We start from the raw sequence: 20,217 nt of genomic DNA on the forward strand, positions 1-20,217 counted from the left end.
GGGGGAATTGATTATTGCCCTTGAATCTGCCTGTGTGTAGATATTGGCCCCTTTGAGGAGCTGCTTTGGAGAACTCAGTAAAAAGTAGACCAAGATTTATTCTTTTTTTTTTTTTAAAGATTTTATTTATTTATTTGACAGAGAGAGATCACAAGCAGGCAGAGAGGCAGTCAGAGAGAGAGGAGGAAGCAGGCTCCCTGCTGAGCAAAGAGCCCGATGCAGGGCTCGATCCCAGGACCCTGAGATCATGACCCGAGCCGAAGGCAGCGGCTTAACCCACTGAGCCACCCAGGCGCCCCCCAAGATTTATTCTTAAATAAAACTATGACTAATCTAAAATAACCTCCAAACACTTCAGTTAATCTCATCATTTAAAGCTCTGATCAGGGCTGATATTGTACTAAGTATGAATGCTAATATGTGGGTGAGAAATTAGAATACACTTTGACTATGATCCTGGGCTTGTTGCAAGAAGTTAAAAGGTCTCTCAGTGTCATGCTCTTGTCCTCCCTTCCTTTCCCCTCTCAGTCCCCATTGGCTAATTGGACCTTCAAAGGATCTTAGGGGTACAGAATAAAAGAAAAGCTAGCAGAAAAGGGGGAAATGGCAGGACATACACCACAGATGAATTCACCTCTTATTGAATCTGGAAAAATCGATTTGAAGCTAGAGTGCAGCTTCTTCTGACTGCAGGAAGTTGCTCTCTCAGAAGCCAGTTTTGATTCCTCTGAGATGTGATGACTACAGATATGAGCACGTGGACCTACATTGAGCCTCATGCTCACCTTGAGTACTTGGGCCATTTTGTTGAGTAAGATGTGCCATTCATCTTTTACAGATGAGCAGTATGGTAGCCCTAAGTTATTTACCTCTACAAGATTGATTTCTGTGGGAGATTAAAAAAAAAAAACAAACCACCCGTAGGTGTGGAATGGCAACAGGACATTAGACTAGCAATGCTGCTTTTTGAGACATGAGGCGAATTCCTGAGCCCTTCTTGACTTCACTTTTCTCACCTGTGGAAGGAGTACGTTGAACTAAAGAAGGTCTGTGGGCCATTTCTGCTCCAGGACCGTATGAGTCCAAACACACAGCATTTCCTGGGGAAGAAAACATGGTGGCCATTTGCACTGAGCCTCCCGTCTTGCTGTGTGAGATGAGGCAGACTGGGTGGGGGTAATCTCAAGGCTGTTTGAAAGGGACCCGTGCTATCTATCCTGTGTTTCTTTTTTATTTTGGGGAAAAAAAATTTTTTTGAGTTTTCACTGACTTATATTGGCTCTTAGTCATTATGCTGGTCCTTCTTTAAAGATGAGTTTGTAAATAGGAAGAAAGTTGGATGAAGTAGCTTATCAAAAATAGCTTAGAAATATAGAGCAAGCAGAAAGATACTTTTTCAGTTTTAGGAAGGAAGATGATGACAGAGAGAAAAACATTAATTATGAATGAATCATGACTCCGTTTTGACTCATGTAAATTCTAGCTTTACTTTGGGCAGTTCTGTGGCTAATTTATGGTAAGTTGGTAAAACATTGATGTATGAAAATGAACAATATAATTTATATAGCTCATCCTCAAATTCATGAATTTTCTAAGGTCTCATTCTGTTTTCTTTGACCACTTAATTTAAAAACAACTTATAGCACACAGATTGTGCGTTTACCGGATTCTTGTAAGTATTAAATCAGTTGTCTTATTGAGTAGTGCTAAATGAAAAGCAAATTCAGATAATGCAAGAGAATTATCTCTAGATAATTAAATTATCTAGATTAAACTAGATCAGATTGTCCTGCAAAATCATCTGTCAGCATGTAGATCTCTGGATGAGCATAAATTAAGAACATTCAATCTCATGTTGTGTATCACACTGCTAACCAGCGGTAAAGAGAAGCCCTCTGCATGTGGGAAGCTTGGGAGGAAGTGGAGGAGGAGCTATTCCTTTTGTTCCTTAACAGAGCCATGAAAAGAAGTATCCACACCTGCAAGTGTCACACAGAGTTAAAATAATGGTACCTGTTTCTGTTCTCCATAGAGTCCCGTGTTGTCCTTTGACTTTTCTCACTAAGATCATACAGGAGGGAGAATCCATTCTTTCTTTCTTTCCAGTGACTGAAATGATAAAGAGTGTGCCCCTCCCTTCCCTGCTCTGGTTTCCCGTATCCTGAGCATTTTCTCCTTTCTCATTTTACCTCATTTCTTCTTCCTGATATTAAAGCACTGCCCCGATCCTGTTCTGTGAGCTAGGAAAATCTCAAACACTGGGAGAGGTATCCTAAGGATATACCTAGGAATGAACAAAACAAAATCAAAACAGAGGAAGCTCTCTTCATACAGCTAGGACCCAGGAAGCCAGCAGAAGCTGAACAATTACAGCTTTAGGAGAGAAAGACTTGCAAGTTAAAGGCTCCTGGGACCCCAAGACCAGGAGGTTTCTGGACTTCACACCTGCTCCAGAGCCTTTGCAGCTAGAGTTGGTGTTTACTCATTCTCCAGGGATGGACACCAGTTGTCCTTCGTATATCTTTTCTTCCTCATGCCATATGGCTGATGCTCTGACTTTCCAGGTCCAAATTCTCAAAGAAGGAATCTCATTGAAAGCCATAATCTACTATTCCTGTCTAGACAGAGCATTTTGTACCAGCCACTCATAAGCTATTGGCCAGTCCCTGGATTATTTGTCCTTAGGTCAGGTGTCTATCTGTTAAGCTAGTCACGTGTGCCTGGGGTAGGGGAGATGTCAGATGACTAGACTGCCTTAGCAATTCCTCATGCCTCCCAGGATAGGACAGCTTCTCAGAGAAGGAGCTGTGGGTAAGGTTGGTGCCATGATTCATGTGTAGTTATATATCCTCTTTCCTTTGCTAGATAATCTTTCCTCAGCAATACCAACCTGGTGTCAAATGATGTCTTATATTGTAGTGCAGTGGTTCTCTCTTGGGAGGGGGCAGAGAATGGGGACCAGTCCCTATCAGAATCCCTGGTGAGGCAGACCAAGGGGAGATGTATTAGTCTGCTAGGGCTGCCATAATAAAATATCATAAAGTGGGTGGCTTAAACAACACATGTATTTTCTCACAGTTCTGGAGGCTGGACATCTATGATCAAGGTACCAGCAGATTCAAATTTGGTGAGGGCTCTCTTGCTGGCTTGCAGACAGCTGCCTTCTTGCTGTGTCCTCACATGACCTTTCCTCTGTGCTTACGTGGAGGTAGAGAAATCTCTGGGGTCTCTGCTTCCTCTTATAAGAACACCAGTTCTATTGGATTAGGGCCCCACCCTTATGACCTCTTGTAACCTGTATTACCTTATTATGGTCCCTGTCTTCAAATATAATCATAATGGGGTTGGCTTTATTGGGCTTCCCATATAAAGGACCACATTTAGTCCATAATGGGGAGACATGGATACTTGAGAACAAAATCACAATGCTGTATGTGATTTGAAAGTTCAACAAAAATTAGAGAATGGGAGTGTGATTTGTATGTTTCTCAAAGAGAAACATAATTGAAGAAAATTAAACTTTTTCGCATCAAAGACAACTACTGCCATTATAAGAACAACTGTCCCTCAAGGTGGCTGGGTCAGTGCCTGGCTTGAAGTAAGTGCCAAATTAATGAGTTCTACTTATAAAACCGCTAATGAAGTTTGGGGGAAGGTACAGGATTTCAGGATTTTTTTTTAATACACAAGGGAGAAAGCTGTGGTTTTATAATTGGAAATGCCATGGCAGAAGGCTTCTGTGTTAGAAGAGGATGTGAAAGGGACACAGAAAAAATTATCATCAGAGAATTACAGTGAGACATGGAATGGGATAACTGAGGAGAGTCTGGGAGAGAAACAGCATCTTGGCCTTGATCTACAGGGCATCACAGAGACATCATGACACCTTTGGGATGGTCGTGGAAGGTTCAGGAGACGAATGATACAACATAGATATCATTGTAGTCAAGCGGGCACCCTGGAGAGGAGGATGTCACCAAGGTCCCTAGAGGCGAAGTGGCAGTTACACTGATTTTCCTCCATCTGTGGTAGGACCTCACAAATCAGCCACCACACTTGCTCTCACTGAGACTAGATGTATAACCTTAGAACAGTTCTCAGTACAGTAAGCCACATGTCAGCTGTGTCCATCTGACCTGAGAGATTAAACCGTTTCACTACCCCAGGCCTAAAACTGTGCTGCTTTAACTTCTGTCCCCTGCCTTTCCTGAGTTTCTTCGAATGACCGACCCCAGAACTTTCTGTAACTGAGGACTACACATGTTGCCAGAGAGTTACATTAGAAATGTGTTTGCTCTGGATGTAACTAGCTATTTAATGCGAGGTCAAATCCTAAAGGCCAGACTTCCCTCTTCTCAACTCTTGATTTCTAGAACAAAAGTATGTCTCACTCTTGTTTCCGCCCCAGTCTAAGATGGAAGCGTTTCTGTGGGGATGGTTCTTGGGGCTTCCAGTGGCAGGGCCACAGTCCCTGCCCATCCCCTCGATTGACCTGCCTTTTTCATCTTTCTCAAGTTATGCCCCATGTCCAGCCTGGTTATGTTAGCTTCTCCAAATGTGGTAGCCAGTTAGTATAAGTCAGAAGATAGGAGTGAATGAAGGATGGTGGGCGACATATCTGATTTCGAGATGACACAGTAAAAATACTCTTCTTTAATATATTCTATAGAAGTGACTTTTCCCCCAAATTTTTTCTATGTTTTCTAGACAACTGGGACTGGACCTGGTGCCTAGGAAAGAGTATGCAATGGTGGATCCAGAGGACATCAGCATTACTGAGCTCTACCGACTGGTAGGTACATGGAACCTTGGCTTACAGCCTCACTGCTAATTTTGTGGTTTCCATGGCATTCTTCATACTTGATTGATTTTATAAGAACAGGATGTTCCAAGTTTAATTTGGAGCAAGTCAAGAGAATTGAGAGCTGAGGTGACCATGCCCCAGGTAAAAAACTGTGGCGCTTTACCTGTTCCAGAATCATATGATGGGCACTACTGAGCTCTCAAGTCTTAGATATTAGGAAGTAAATCCAAAGAAGTTTTAAGTTCTTTTGCACATCTTTGTATATTTTGTTAGTTTAGTGAAATGCCCACAAATCCTATATATTTATCTGTTGTTTTCCAGTACAGTGCTGAGGCTAATGATATCCACTTATTCTTCCCCAAAATGTTACCCCCGCTCCCTGCCCCCATTACCACCATATGCAAAATCCATTGAAAGTGTCTCCTCCATTGTCTGCAACTGCTGATCTTACCCCACCCCTTCTAGACCCTAATCCATCCTCATTTCTGAAGTCTGTTAATGATTCTAAGATGTTTGATCATATTGCCCATCACCTATCACTTGAGTTTTTTCCTAGTTACATGGTAAGTTAAATCTGGTCCAGTCTGCTTTGTATTTAGCCTTGTATCCTTTGGTTTTGGTTTTGGTTTTTTAAAGATTTTATTTATTTATTTGACAGAGAGCACAAGTAGGGGGAGCAGCAGACAGAGGGAGAGGGAGAAGCAGGCTTCCCGCTGAGCAGAGAGCCCGATGCAGGGCTCGATCCTAGGACCTTGGGATCATGACCTGAGCCAAAGGCAGACACCTAACCAACTGAGCCACCCAGGCACCCCTAGCCTTTTATTCTTAATACTTGTATAAAAATTACCTAATTTCCTGATATTTAACTAAGCTCTTTTAAAACCCCAAATCAAAGATTATGGCTGGGAAGGGCTTTCAAAAGCCATTATGCCAGTGTAATTTTACTTCAATATGGTTTCCCATGCGTCTTACTATAATGTTGAAAGGAACAGCACCTGTGGTAAATAGTAGACTCATTTCTGGAAGACCCTGCCTCTTTTGGATAGCTTCCCAAGTGTACAGTAGTCTTCGTAGAATAGTGGGAATAATCTTGACCTGAGATGATCTGGGGCTGAGAAATGTGGGGAAATCACCGGTCGGCCCATCAGAGCTGAGTCTGAGTTTTAGAAAGCAGTTCTACCACTTTCATTTTTTTTCCTTCATCACTGCTCTGCTCAGGTTATTTATCTGCACCTTATTATGTCAGTTGGAATTAATTCTGCCTTCTGTAGAGAATTTCCTTCACATTGAGCTTCTTGAGAGAAATGTTTCGTGAGGCACACCTTTGTGGCATCAGTGCTAAGCAGAAACCACAGTTAAATGTCAGTTGGAGGGAGGGAGAGAAGGAGGAAGGAAAGAAAGTAAGAGTATCTCAAGTTCAAGTTACCCCTCATTCTTGCTTGTATAACAGGTAAAATCTGTGTAAATATGCGAGCCCTGTCCTCCAGTGGAGCATCTTTATTGCAGTTGCTTTCTTTAAGGGATTGGGCATCAAATTTGTCTCTCACTTTTTTAATCTCACGCGACTGGAAGTTTCTTCAGAGTAGGCAGTGTTTTATACTTCCTCTGTCATCCCCAAGATAATCTCGTACAGTGCTTTTGTACTTCATAAGCCATCACTCAGTGTTTTTGAGGTCATCATGGTCTTATGAAAAGACCATGGGTGTAGATCCAAAAAACTAGATTTGAATTCCCTTTTCTCAGGAGTGTGGTCTTGAGCTTATCGCTTAGTCTCTCAGAGCTTCCGTTTCTTCCCCTGTTAAGTAAGGAAATAATTCTTACCATGTTTGTTAGGAAGATTAAATAAGAAATGCCTGTAAGTGACCTTTTCTTGACAGTTCATGTTTGCAGCGCACCTAAGCGTTCAGTCGATTTACATTCCTTGCTCACCTTTATTTCATCCTTATTAGAGAGGCAAGTGGCAAGAATAATTGATACCTTATGTGCCAGATCTTAAGATTAGATCTGGCTATGTTCAATGAAATAAATAGTAGAAGCTTGGATATGATAGAAATTTATTTCTTTCGCAGGCCAGGAGGCAGGAGGTTCTGGGCCTGTGTGTGGTTTCATGGTGTCAAAAGTGATACGGACTTTTTATTTTTCTACCAGACAGTCCATGGCTTCCATCGTTAAGGATACTTCCAAGTTCAGTACAGCTGCAAGAGCTCTGGCCATTACATCTGCTCTCCAGCAGTAGGAAGGAGAAAGACTTGAAAGAGCTGGCCTAGAAATTCCACACGATATTTGCAGTTACATTTCTTTGGCAAGAATGTAGTCACATCCCGTATTTAGTTAAGGATGGCACATACTCGATAAGCAACTAACAGTGTCTGACACAAGTAGATTTTAGTTTTTCTAGTTTGGTTTTGTATGTGTGTGATTTTATCTTTGTTCTTTTCACCTGATGTCTTATATTGGATGGCAAATTGATACCATCTTTTTCAACATTCCGATTGGTTAGTGATGACCGCTGGGAGTGCTATGTTGATACAATTCTGGGCTGGGATCGATGAGCAGTGGCTGTCACTGGTGCAAGGGACTCCCACTGATGAGCACTGACTTCCAGGCCAGGGTGTTTTTCATTTTTAGAGCTCAAATCCTCACCCAAGGTGTTCATTTGTGATTTTCCTTGAAAATTTAGTTTCTCCTGGTAGTGGTCATATTTTACTGTTGGTAAAGCAAAGACAGCAGCCCAAGAAAAACCCAAACTATTATAAGCTGCAGAAGAACCTGTTCTTGGCAAGGCAGCTTCCGGTTCCTGTTTATGTCCTGGCCGAGCAGTAATCAGATTGTCCATCGCGCTGCTCTTTTTCTCTGGGCAGCATAAAAGTGACTGACTATGGTGACTTCACCGGTGAAGTTCACAGGAACCACCGCCAATGCCTTGCCAGTCGTCAGCGTCAGCGTCAGCGTCGTTTTTTTGGTGTTTGTCGTCATTTACAGTTCAAGGGCCATGGCATGCATGCCCCAGTAGGGGATGTTTGATTGATTGTTGGCACTTGTTTTTTTTTTTTACTATGTCTTTTCCATGTCCTATTTGAAACACAAACGTTTGTATCTTGCTAATTCCGTACTGCATCTTTAGAAGAAGAAAAGAAGTCTTGCTTTAGGTTTTGGATAATCTTGTTAGTAGATCTTTCTCACCTAATTATGTTCATCTAAGCAGTAAAATGTGCTAAACCTCACAGTGTTAACATATGTCCACTTGGAACATTTGGTTTTCTGCCAAAGGCCAGATCCCAATCCTCCTGTAAATAAAGAGAGCCTTAGCTAGATTCTCTGTTTATCTGTGCACACAGAGCATCTTTTTATAAACCTTTCTTGGTTTTATAAGATCACGTTAACTAACTGCTTTATGATCCTTAGTGGGTGGACCAGAGATTCTCAAACAGAGAGCAGGGGACATTTGACAATGTCTGGAGACATTTTTGGTTGTCACAATTGGGGGGTGGGTGGATGGAGGTGGGGAGAGGTGCTTCTGGGTCTGATGCATAGAAGCTAGAGAAAGCTGCTGAACATTGTACAAAACCCAGGAAAGCCTTCACAACAAGGAAATATCCAGCCCAAATTATCAGTAGTTCTGAAGCTGAAAAACCGTGGTATAAGCGATCTACCCAGTAATTGATACATTATATGAGGATTAAATATTTACATCCCTTCAATAAATCTTTGGAATGAATCTCTTTCTTTTCCAAATCAAGGGTTTAGTTAAACAATAAGCACATTTAGAGTGGCTGGTAGGTGCCTTTGTAAGCATAATTCATTTCACAGATGGATTTTTGTCTGTTTGTTATAACCATCAAATGATAGCCCTTGAAGTGTGAACATGCCTTTTTAATTTTGTTTTTGTAATAATATTTTCACAGAGATATTTTTAGCAGTTCCCCATAGTAGTGAGTTACCAGGAGATAAACAAGTCATCATAACCTACTTACGTCCACATCTTTTGCAGACCTGGAAGAATGGTGGGCGGGTGAAGGGGAGATTTTGGAGCCATTTGTGACGACTTACATCACATGTGGATAATCAGGCTTAGGACAGGCATGCATGCAAAAATCCAAGGTTCAAAGGCAGTAATTTTACAGAAGATGCAGCAATGCATTTTTCAGTCAGCATTGATTTGCATGTCTTTGCATATGATCTCAATCAATAGTTCTCAACCCTCATTGCACATTAGAATCACCTGGGGGAGCTTTTAAAACTATCACTGTCTGGACCCCCATCCCCTGGAAATTCTAATTTAATTGTTCTGGGATAGGTCCTGGGCATAAGTATTTTTTAAAAGCTCTCCTGGTGATTCTAAAGTGCAACCAAGGTTGAGAACCACTGATCTAGATATATTGAATTCCTTGCATGAGTAAAGGAGCTATTTTTTTTTTCTTTTTTGCTCCATTTTTAATGAACGTTCTGACTGATGCTAGCTAGGAGCTTTGCACTGTTTGAAATAAAGATCAGAGGTCTCTAAAGACCTCCTTGAGGTCCTTTATTTAAATAAGGTTTTTATACCTGTTTCTCCCACTCTAGTCCATAATCGTCATTCATTTCTTCATAGTACTTTGTGCTGTTACCTCAACTTTTAAGTATATCAGTAAATAAGTTAGCATTTTCAGAAAATAAAAAGCTTCTTTGTGAATTAAAGAGATACAGTTGTATGAATGTATGATGCTTCTTTTGCTTTGGTAAAAAAAGAATTTTGAAAAGCACAAAATAGAGCAACCTTCTCAGAAAACAAGGCAGAACTATACTTTTTTTTTTTCCCCTATGGTTAGAATTTTCTCTGCAGGAAGGTTTTTCTAGCAATCATCAGTAACACATAACACAATGTTGAGACGCACTTTACAAGAAAGTGGACTCTTCACTTTCTCAGAGAGATGTTCATCGTACCTGTTGAGTATACAGTGATTACAGATGCATTTGCTTAATTGCATTTTTAACCGTTTACCTTTCGAGTACTTCAAATAAAAGATAAAAGCATGAAAAACTTCTCATAATCTCTTCCTGTTGTATTTACAATTGTAAATTTAGATGGTGTTTTTTCCTTTCAAATCTTCGTCAGTCAGAAATTGTTGAACTAAGAAACATAAAAAAAATGGTTCATGTAGAAACAGGGTTATGTGCCTTACCCCTAGGAAAGGATATTACCGCATTACTGTGGAATTAATTCCTGAGTTCTTTTTTTTTTTTTTAAACTGTGAAGTGAGCCAGAAGAGGTGGCCATTAGTAATCTGTGTTAGGAAAGCAAAATTCCTCCTCATTCCCTGTACCTGTTCTGCGAATACACAGTCCTTTGTATATATTTTCCCTGTGCTCTTACCTTGAATCACTTCTCCTTGAAGGTGGTCCAAGAACTAGCTGGACCATGGACTGTTTGTAACTGGTCCAAGTACAAAAATTGTGAGCAAAGGTTTAGAAACCATCATAACATGCTAACATTACCACGACATTTTTATTGTATGTTATGGAAATAATCTGCCTATAATAGGTTAGGGGGAAGAACAACTGGGTTTTTTTCCAGCACCTTGCTGCAGAACCACTGTCCTACATTATTCCTTGCTCCTGCTTCCTCTTTGGGTCTTGGCCAAAGTGTCACTTTCTCAGGACACCTGCTCTGACTGCCCAGACACAAGTCAGATCGCATCCTTCCATAACCTCATGGTAAGCTGGTTCTTCCTCTCCATTTGTCACAGTTGTGGTTTCCCGTCTGCATGCAGGATGATTGTGTTGCTGTCTGCTCCCCCGGTAGATAAGATCCGTGAAGGTGGGGGCTATTTCTGTTTTCTCATCAGTGCATTCCCACTGCTTGGCACACAGGAGACAGTTAACAAGTGTGTGTTGCCTGACTGGTCTCCCCCATGTTCCGTTCACCCCAAAACTATCAGTGATTCCTTTCCTCCTTCACTTGTGTTAATGCCCGCTTCTGATCCTACCCCCCAAGTGTAGCCTCTACTGGACAGGAATGAGATGTGGACATGGGTGTTACTTCTCCCCTTAGCCAGCTCACCGGCTTCCCTTGTCTGCCTCCCTATAGCTCCACGGCAAGTTAGAAACATTTTCTTGCTCTCGTGATTGAATATCACCACAGCATGTCTCAGAAAACTACCATAATTTTGCAATTTCATATACTTTAAAAGGACTTTTAATTATGAAAAATGTGAAATCATGGCTGCATTGTTCAACAACTGTCAGTGAAATGACCAGATACTGTTTAGTCTGTTTTTTTTTTTTTTTAAAGATGAATAATAATTTGTTTTCGCCCTGGAAGTTGATAAGGGAACAGTCGAATCTTTTGACCTTCATGCTGCCTGAACCAACTGAGCAAGTTGGTATCATTTTAACATTAATGATTTAAAACCAAATTCTTGGAGCGCCTGGGTGGCTCAGTCCATTAAGCATCTGACTCTTGATTTCAACTCAGGTCATGATCTCAGGGTTGTGAAATGGAGCTCCATGTTGGGCTCTGTGCCGGGCGTGGAGCCTGCTTACGATTCTCTGTCTCTCTCCCCCTTTCCCCACCTCTCCCTCAATAGATAGATAGACAGACAGATAGATAGATAGATAGATAGATTAGATGATAAAACAAACCAAATTCTTAAAGCAAGATTCCTTGATGGTCTGCAGACTTCAGGGTTTCTTATTTTAGAAGTTGGAAGAAAATTTGGAGTGTATCATCCAACCAGATGCCAAATCCACAGGGGGGTTAAAAAAAAAAAAGGTACCACCAGACATCATAATCATATGATAGCTAACTAGTTTGTTGGATCACATTGTTTTCTTCAGTCCATGCTGATCATGTTTTTGTTGGGGCGTGTTATTCAGATGGAGCACCGACATCGGAAGAAAGACACCCCAGTGCAGGCCAGCAATCACCACCTCTTTGTGCAGATGAAGAGCCTCATGTGTTCCAACCTGGGGGAGGAGCTCGAGGTCATCTTCTCACTCTTCGACAGTAAAGAGAATCGACCAATCAGGTAACTGCATATGGAAACATGCCTAGGATTTCTGCATGTTGCAATGGTGAGCATTTGTAATTGGCAAGCTTTGGAATATAGGACCTTGTATATTTTCCCTCTGTGAGCCGCAATTTTCTCATTTGTAGAACTCTTTGAATTTCTAACCTGCCTACCCTCTGGAGGTTCCCATGAAAGTTAAATGGGGTGATGCATACAGAAGTTCTTTGAAAAACTCAAAAGGGTTGTAGAACCATGATAATTATTACTAAATGAAAGTATGTCATTAATATCAGGTCTGTTATTTGAGTTACTTTATATTGATAATGCAAGGAAGACAATATTTCTAAAGTGCAAAGTTGGTTTGCTTATCAAGGTCAACACATTGTATTTTTCAAATTTGCAGTAAACAATTGCATTATTGTTGTCTTCCCTGTGTTAGATAATATCAAGAGGGGGGTAAGTACTTGGAAACCATCCCATTAGAGTCTCAGAGCTGTAAAATGGTAAGCTGTTTCAAATATACTCTTTTTTTTTTTTCCTTAGTTCTCAGTGTCTTCTCTTAGGGCAAGTTTTTAATATTTAGGAAAAACCTGTAGTGGATATTTTGGTTGTTATTCAAAAGCCTCTACCCTTGTTGAGATTTTTTTATGTTTCAAGTTTTTTGGTGTTTGCTTTAAAGTTGAACACAATGCTTGCCACCTTTTACATTAAAAAAATTAAATTTAGAATTAAAATTATATCACACAAATCACACATGACCCAACTTTACCATGTTTTAAAAAATGATGCTTATTAAAATGCTGACAATTTTAAGCAACTCTGAGCCACATACAGTGTTTAATAAATACAAAATAATTCTGGAGTATTTCTCTCCTGGTTAAAAAAATATATATATTTTTAGGTAGCAAGGACAGAATTTATAAGATGTGTAATTAACAATGATAATAGTTTCAAAATCTACTTTATACGCTTTTGAAGGAAATGAATCGGTAAGTTAGAAACACAAACCAGTAGTGCTAAAAAGGGAAGAAAATAAAGTCTTGAAAAACAGATCCAAATTGCAGCTTAGCACTTGCTTTAGAAATGTGAAAGATTATTTAGAGATAATACTTGCTAACATATTGACGAGTGTCTTAGAGAGCTTGGTTTCCAGATAGTTTAACAAAAATTCCCCATAACATTGTCTATATAACATGTTGTCTCTAAAATATTTAACAAACTATAGGAAAAGTAAAAGGGAGTCATGAGGTCACTCTTCTACTCATTCCTGTTAAGCCAAGGTTTTGAAGACTAAATTCCCCTTTGCCACTAATGTTCACATTGCATCACCACAGGAATGTGTTAATTTAGAATTAAAATTAGCTGCTCTCTTAGTTTTGTTATAAACATTTTGAAATCTCCTAAAATATCCTTTTAGGTTTTAAGCAACAGAGTTCCCCTTCTTTTATTCCTATGTGCTTGATGAAAGTAGGAAAATAACCTGGGTATAGGATCCCCAAAATATGTTTTTGTGGTCTCCAAGTTCAGACCGGGAGTTGGACCTTTTTTCTGCTCTGTGACATGGCTGGGCTCCCATATGTGCCCGCCTCTCCCTTCGCCTTCCCCGCTTTTCTTCCTCTTCCCCTCTCCCTGGCCTCTGTCACACACACTTCTCTGATAATCCACCTGAGAAGTCATGACCCTAGAAGACATCAAGCCTGAGTCCTTCTTCACTGCTTCTACATCGTAATCATCGTAAAGATGCTGAGCAAAAGAATAAGTAAGAATAAGTAGATATGCTTACGAGGTGATGGAACAGTTTCAGATTTATTTTCTTGCTTTCTGAGACCTTGGGCAGCACAACGATTATTCTTTTAGGGAATTTTCAGAACCCTGCTGTGAGTAGCTTTGGTTCCATTGATGGCACAGGGCAAGTCACCATTACCCTTTGAAGGGGCCTTAGGATACGCAGATCTGGAGACTGGACTTGACTCTGCTCTTTGCTGTTGACTGCAGCTGCCCTGACCCCTTCACTTGCCTCTGTCTTTTCATTCATCTTGGAACTGGTGACAAACTGGCTTCTCTCATGGCTCCCAGCCTAGCTTAGAAGTGTAAAGTATTTTGCATCTTTTCAGAAAAAGGTATCACAAAGGTAAGATATGATTTTGAGACCTTGTGTTTCTTCTTAGGCCTAACAGTGTGGGATGTGTGGGTATTTTAAAACCAACTTGCATTTCTTTTTTAAACTTTTTTTTTTTTTTCCTTAGAAAATTTCAGATGTGAAAAGGTAGAATAGTATCATAAAGCCTCAGGTACCTGCCTCCAGCTTCAACAGTGATCAGCTCAGACCTGGTCTTATTTAAACCACACCCCTTTCCAGTCCTCCTCATTGCCTCCAGGTTATTTGGAGGCAAATACCAGATATCCTATTTTCAAACGTGGGTATATCCCTAAAAAGAGGAATTCCAAAGAAATTACTACCTAAGAAATTAATATTCCCTAATTTTTTAAAAAAGAATTTATTTATTTATTTGACAGACGTCAAGAGAGGGAACATAAGCAGGGGTAGTGGGAGAGGGAGAAGTAGGCTTCCCGCCAAGCAGGGAGCTAGACATACGGCTCGATCCCCGAATCCTGGGATCATGACCTAAGTGGAAGGCAGACACTTAACGACTGAGCCACCCAGGCACCCCTTAATATTCCCTCATGATCAAGTATCCATCTCCAGCCAGCCTTTAGTTTTCCCATATTGACTCATACAATTTTACAAATTCCTTATCTGGAATTAGCACTTACCTGCAACCCTTATCTGCAATTCCAAATTCCTTATCTGGAATCTGGAATGCCAGATAAGGAATTTGTAATTTATAAGATCCAAATCAAGCCCATGTATTACAGCTGGTTGATAAGTTTCGCAAGTCACTTTTTAGCTAAAGTTTCCCTCCCTCTCTCCCTCTTAAATTGTCTTGCAATTATTTTGTTGGGGAAACTGATAATTAGATTTTTTTTTCTTTTTCTGAGTTCCATGTTCAGTCCAAACAATGTAAATCTGTAGACAAAAGGAGGTATATTTAAGAGAATGCTTTTGTTGTTAAAGATCATGACTGCTATAATATAGAAAAAATAAGACACATCCCAAGTATAATATTTATAGCATTGATCCTGACCATTAATCACAGGAAGTTACCTTGTCCAGGTGTAGGTGGACGGGCCAACATGGGCTAAGTCGGTGGAGGTGTGGTGAGGAGCAGTAGATGTTTGTTCCTCCCACAAGGCAGACAACTGGTTGGGACTTTTTTTTTTAACCTTTCCGCCTCTAAGAAGCAAACGGCCAGCATTTACTGAGCACAAACCATTTTCCAGACTTCATTCTAAATGCTTTAAAAGTGTTGTCAGCACTGATACTGTAGGTGAGGAAACCAAGGCACGGAAAGTTTGCATAGTCAACCGGGGTTAGAATTTGAGAGACTGATAGTTTTTTTTTTTTTTTTTTTTTAGTATTATTTATTTATTTGACAGAGAGAGAGATCACAAGAGCCAGAGTTAGAACTTCAGAGACTGATAATCTTTTTTTTTTTTAAGATTTTATTTATTTATTTGACAGAGAGAGAGAGAGATCACAAGTGGGCAAACGGGGGTGTGGGGGCAGGCTCCCCACTGAGCAGAGAGCCTGATGCGAGGCTCAATCCTAGAACCCTGAGATCATGATCTGAGTCGAAGACAGAGGCTTAACCCACTGAGCCACCCAGGTGCCCCAGAGACTGATAGTCTTAATAATAAGTTGTTATAAATTATTGATAATGATAATACTAAACATAGAGCCTCAAAAATGCTCTGTGCTACAGAAACTGGTTTTCTGAATTGAGTCCTTCTCAAATACTTTAAGAAAAGCAAAGTAACGTTGACTCTTACTGTGTGCCAATGATAAGTAGGTTAGTAGTACTTGGAGATGGCAAATGCAAAAGGAGACAACATATGAAAATCCTCCCCTTCTGGTTCAACTCAGCGGAACAGTGACCCACATGTATATCTACAATACCAGGAAGGGTACGTTTTCCACCGAAAAACTTAAATTGTCACTAAAGTTGGGTCATACTTAGAAAGCCCATTAATTTTCTCTCAAAAAAATTTCTACCCGGACATGTTCCTGAACGTTAGGCCTCTCATGCAAGACAACTCTTGCTGTAAGTAATCACAAAGACTTAGTCAACCTCTGATGCCATCTTGCTCACATACACCTACCATGTTCTTCCTGTCCAGCTTACCTACCTCAGTTGCTTGTGTAACAGCACCAACCGAGAGCTCCCTGCACATAAAGCTACATTGGACTCCACTCTCAGCAAATATAACATATTTATATATATTATAAATTATATATTATTTATATATATATTATATATATATATTATATATAACATATATATATATATATATGTTATATTATATATAACAAATATAACTTTGATTTATTGGAGTTTTGTACAGTCCTGACAGTTATATAATTAGTAAAAAATGAATTTGATAAGTTAAGTTTTGTATGAGTGAAGTGGTTTTAGAGAATATCTGTCTTGTTGAAAGTTTGTAATTTCTCCACTCTACAAGGGTATAGCTGGGAAAGCCAGGCAGTCATTTCCCCAGATATCCTCTGTAATTTTGTTTTATTTTCTTCTTTTCTATTCTGTTTATTTAACAAAGCACTTACATAATGCTTATGATGTGCCAGGCACTGTTCTAAGCTTTTTAAAAAATATTTACTTATTTGTCTCTTGTAACAACCCTATGAGGTAGGTACTGATACTATCCCCATTTTTTATGGATGGGGAAACTGAGGCATAGCATGATTAATAGGTGACACAGCTAGTATGTCGTGTGGCCGGATCTTAACTTGCAGCCTTGTCAGGTGTCAGTACTCTGAGTCATTTTTCTATACCCAGTCTCCTCATCTTTAGGACTTAATATACCCTGTTTTCTTCCTCAACCAAGTTTTACTCACCAGTGTGTGGTAAGGAGTCTGTTGAGGGTTTGTTTTTTTAAGAAACCAGAGTGGGAGAGAAAATGAGCTTGTTGACAGGAAGGATCCAGTAACAAAGGAGAGACTGCCCTCAGAGGAGAGGGGAAGTCTTTGGTGGGTCAGTGTCCCTTTCAGAGGCATCAGGAAACGGGCCTGAGACTGCAGGTGGTGAGATTAGCTGGGGCCAGAGAAAGGGACGAGTTTGTGGAACGGTGTTGGTGAGCATAAACTGAGCGATAGGATTGGGATTATCTGGAGTCTTTGTTCATATATATGTGTGTATACATATATATATACTAGTTAACCTTATATGTTACACATGTCTCCTTTGGCTTGCATTTAAAATTGGTTTTTGAACAATTTGGTGACAGAAATACTCCCAGTGTTTGTGTTTTGCATAGGCTGTTCAGCTCTGCATGTGTGTACTCATTCATATCTTCCCTGTGAGGAGATGTGTCAATTAATCTACAACAGACTGTAAATTATATGGGCCAATGCAAATGACATCGTTCACTGGCTGACTACTTCCCTTATAACTTTCATTACTTTGTTTACTGATGTATTCTAAGGCTTCATTAATTAAAGCTGTAAATTTGTTTCACGACTAATGTATTACTGTATTTCATTCTCATCAGAGAATTTGTTTAATAGGACCTAAGTGCCACAAATGGGTACTTAGCTTAGTCCAGGGCTGCTCATGCATGCACGCTGCTGGCATGGGCTTTTATTTGAGAAAATAGCAGCAGGGTAGTACTCCTGGAAAGTCTTATTCTGGTAATTAAATTCCAAAGGTCTTTTCATAGTAGTTAAATTCAGATAAAATTTATTTTCTGCTGGTAACTTAGTCACATTCTTTCCTGAAGTTATGTATTTTTCCTACCATCGTACGTGGTAGGAAATACATACAAACTCTTGATTTTCCTTGAAATGCCTCATTTCCATGCAAATTTTATGTTGCCCACTATCACCTTCTTTATTTGATATATCATCCTAATTCTGTCATTTATGAGAAAGGCAAGTAGTGAATATTATTGGTGGGGCTCAGGGTTTTTTAATGTGAATCGTACAGAACTATGAAATATGTCTGAATGTATCTCCATCCTCAAGACACGTCTCTCCCCATATCTGGTACAGGCAGCACTATATAGTTTATAAGTGGCCCAGGTCTGGTGTCAGAGGGCCTGGGTTCAAATCCTGGGTGGTTTTTTCTTTTTAATTCAGTAGCTGAATCGGTCTGGTACGTTAATTCATTTTTCTTATAGCTGTTAATTATCTGCTAAATGAAGATGATAATAGCACTTACCTCTCAGGGGTTATTTGAAGATTAAATGAGATCATAGATACATTTCATAATGTAATGCTTGACACCTGGTCATTGGTCAGTAAATGGTAGCTATAAAGATTATGATTTTCAAATACCCAAATAGGAAATGCACTTTAACATAACCACAAATGATAAATAGTATTTGTTCTTGAATTCTTATATTTTATGAGTACTTATTGTTGTTTTGTTAGGTACAAGTTATTACAGTTAGATAAGATTCAGAGAGACTTCCTGGTTAACAGGTAGAAGGGCATCAGGGGTATGATTTGCTTTAAAGTACTTCAACAACAAGAAGGGGAAAAAAAAAAGCAAACGGAGAACAAAGTTAGAATAAAGGGATAGGTGGAACTAGTGTGACATAATGTCATGACTGTGGATTCCCTGTGGTAGGTCTATAGGTTCTTGGTTGAACTTTAAGCAATTGGGTGTATATAGTTAATGAGTTACCTGCTTCACATGTTTTATGCACGGAGGCAAAAAAGCAATGAAGAAGAAGATTGGTTTCTTAGTCTGGTCTAGTTGCTAGTTGCGTGGATGTCTTGGTTCCATTCTGCCTGTAATAATATTCCTGGGTTTATATAAACTGACAATAATATTCTTGATGATGGATTTGACAAAACTTGAGAGGAATGTTTTGCTAAGGTCTAGGACATTCAGTATTTTATAATATGTGCATTGTAACATTACCTTTAAAGCATAAACTGTGACTCATATATAAAGCAAAATAGCAGCTTTTAGAAGATGAATCAAGATGCTGTGAGAGGAAGTACTTATATGTTCAAGCAAAATTTTATGTCTTCATTAGGACCAGCTTCCCATAAACTCTGAATTAGTACAGGTTCAACCTCTCAAAAGTGAAGATATGCAGCAGTTCTGTGAATGGCATATTACCTCTAACCATTCACTTGTTCGTTCATTCACTCATTGCACAAGTTACATAGGAGTATCTGTTGGTAACACCTTACTGGAGATTCAAAGGTGAATCTTGGAACAAATGTCAGAGGGGATCCAGGATGCCAGGAAAGGCATCTACTTTGAGAGGAAGGGCGCTGCTTCTAACGTGGGAGGAAGGGAGGTGAGGTCAGTGAAATGGATAGAAAATGTTGAGATGGAAAGACTGGGTTTGTGGCCTTGGTCTTATATAAGTAACAAAGGGGGAAAAAGATCTGTCATTGGAAAGCAAAAGAGAGAATTAATTGGGGGCTGAAAGTGATTTACAGGAACAGGGTGAGTGGACGCTGAACAGAAGTGTGATAGGAAGCAGAGTTAGTGCAGAATAATAGAATTGCTGTGTGTGGTGAGGCCTCTCCGAAGAGAGATGTCTGAAAGGGGTAGTGAGTCCTGGCTCTCAAGTTCTCCAGCTTTTGCCAGAGGTGCTCAGGAAGTATGCGTCAGAAGCAGGGATTGGGGGTTGGAGATTGAAACATCCCAGTTGGAAAAGAATGAGAAGATTGGAAATCTGGCATCATGATGAGTAGAATCAAAGAAATGACAACCGTAGCTTCCGATGGGTCTCTTCAGAGGCAGATACGATCTAATAATAGCCTTTTCATTTTTTAAAGGAAATTAAAGAAGTGGCGTTTTGTTTTGTTTCTGAAAAATTCAGGTACTGGGAAAATTTTTCAAGAGTTTATAGAAGTCAGCTGTCAGAGACAATGGCTACTCAGCCCAAACTAGGAAAAATGTGTCTGAATTGTGTGCATTGTAGTACATTGTATCTATCATACGTAACCCAGTTAAGAGAACAGAAAAGATTTTTTAATTCTCTGAGCACTATGCTAGAATTTCTCATTTCATACATCATTTGCAACTTATTAGAGTGTGATCACATAAGTTCAGCTTGATATTTTTATCATAAATGAAGATCATTTATGGTTTGTGAATGCTGAAGGATAGCTGGCAGAGAGCTCTTCTTTAAGTGTTATGTTGCAAAGCTGACTCAAAATTGTAACCTCTCCAAAGCACAACAACAATGTAGAGAGAGAAGGTCTGGCCATACATGCAGGGAGCACAACTCTGCTTGGGAACAAAAATAGTTGAAGAAGGCGTTCAGAGCTCCTCCTTGGATTGTGGCAACATCAACTACTCTGTACGGCCTGGAGCATTTCCT

The 20,217-nt window shown here is 39.8% G+C and overlaps 1 protein-coding gene across 1 annotated transcript in view; it reads left to right on the forward strand.

The window, feature by feature from the left end:
• Positions 1 to 20,217, forward strand: part of LOC111151991 (dedicator of cytokinesis protein 4) — a gene marked incomplete at its 3' end in the record, with an annotated part of 345,451 nt that overhangs the window by 219,136 nt on the left and 106,098 nt on the right. Inside the window, exons 7-8 of the mRNA XM_022510243.1 lie at positions 4,708 to 4,792; positions 11,660 to 11,811. Of these exons, the coding sequence (XP_022365951.1) occupies positions 4,708 to 4,792; positions 11,660 to 11,811 (237 nt within the window). The remainder of the gene's footprint in view (positions 1 to 4,707; positions 4,793 to 11,659; positions 11,812 to 20,217) is intronic.

Source organism: Enhydra lutris, unplaced genomic scaffold (genome assembly GCF_002288905.1).
Source record: "Enhydra lutris kenyoni isolate GAN:26980312 unplaced genomic scaffold, ASM228890v2 scaffoldscaffold27, whole genome shotgun sequence".
Lineage (NCBI taxonomy): Eukaryota > Metazoa > Chordata > Mammalia > Carnivora > Mustelidae > Enhydra > Enhydra lutris.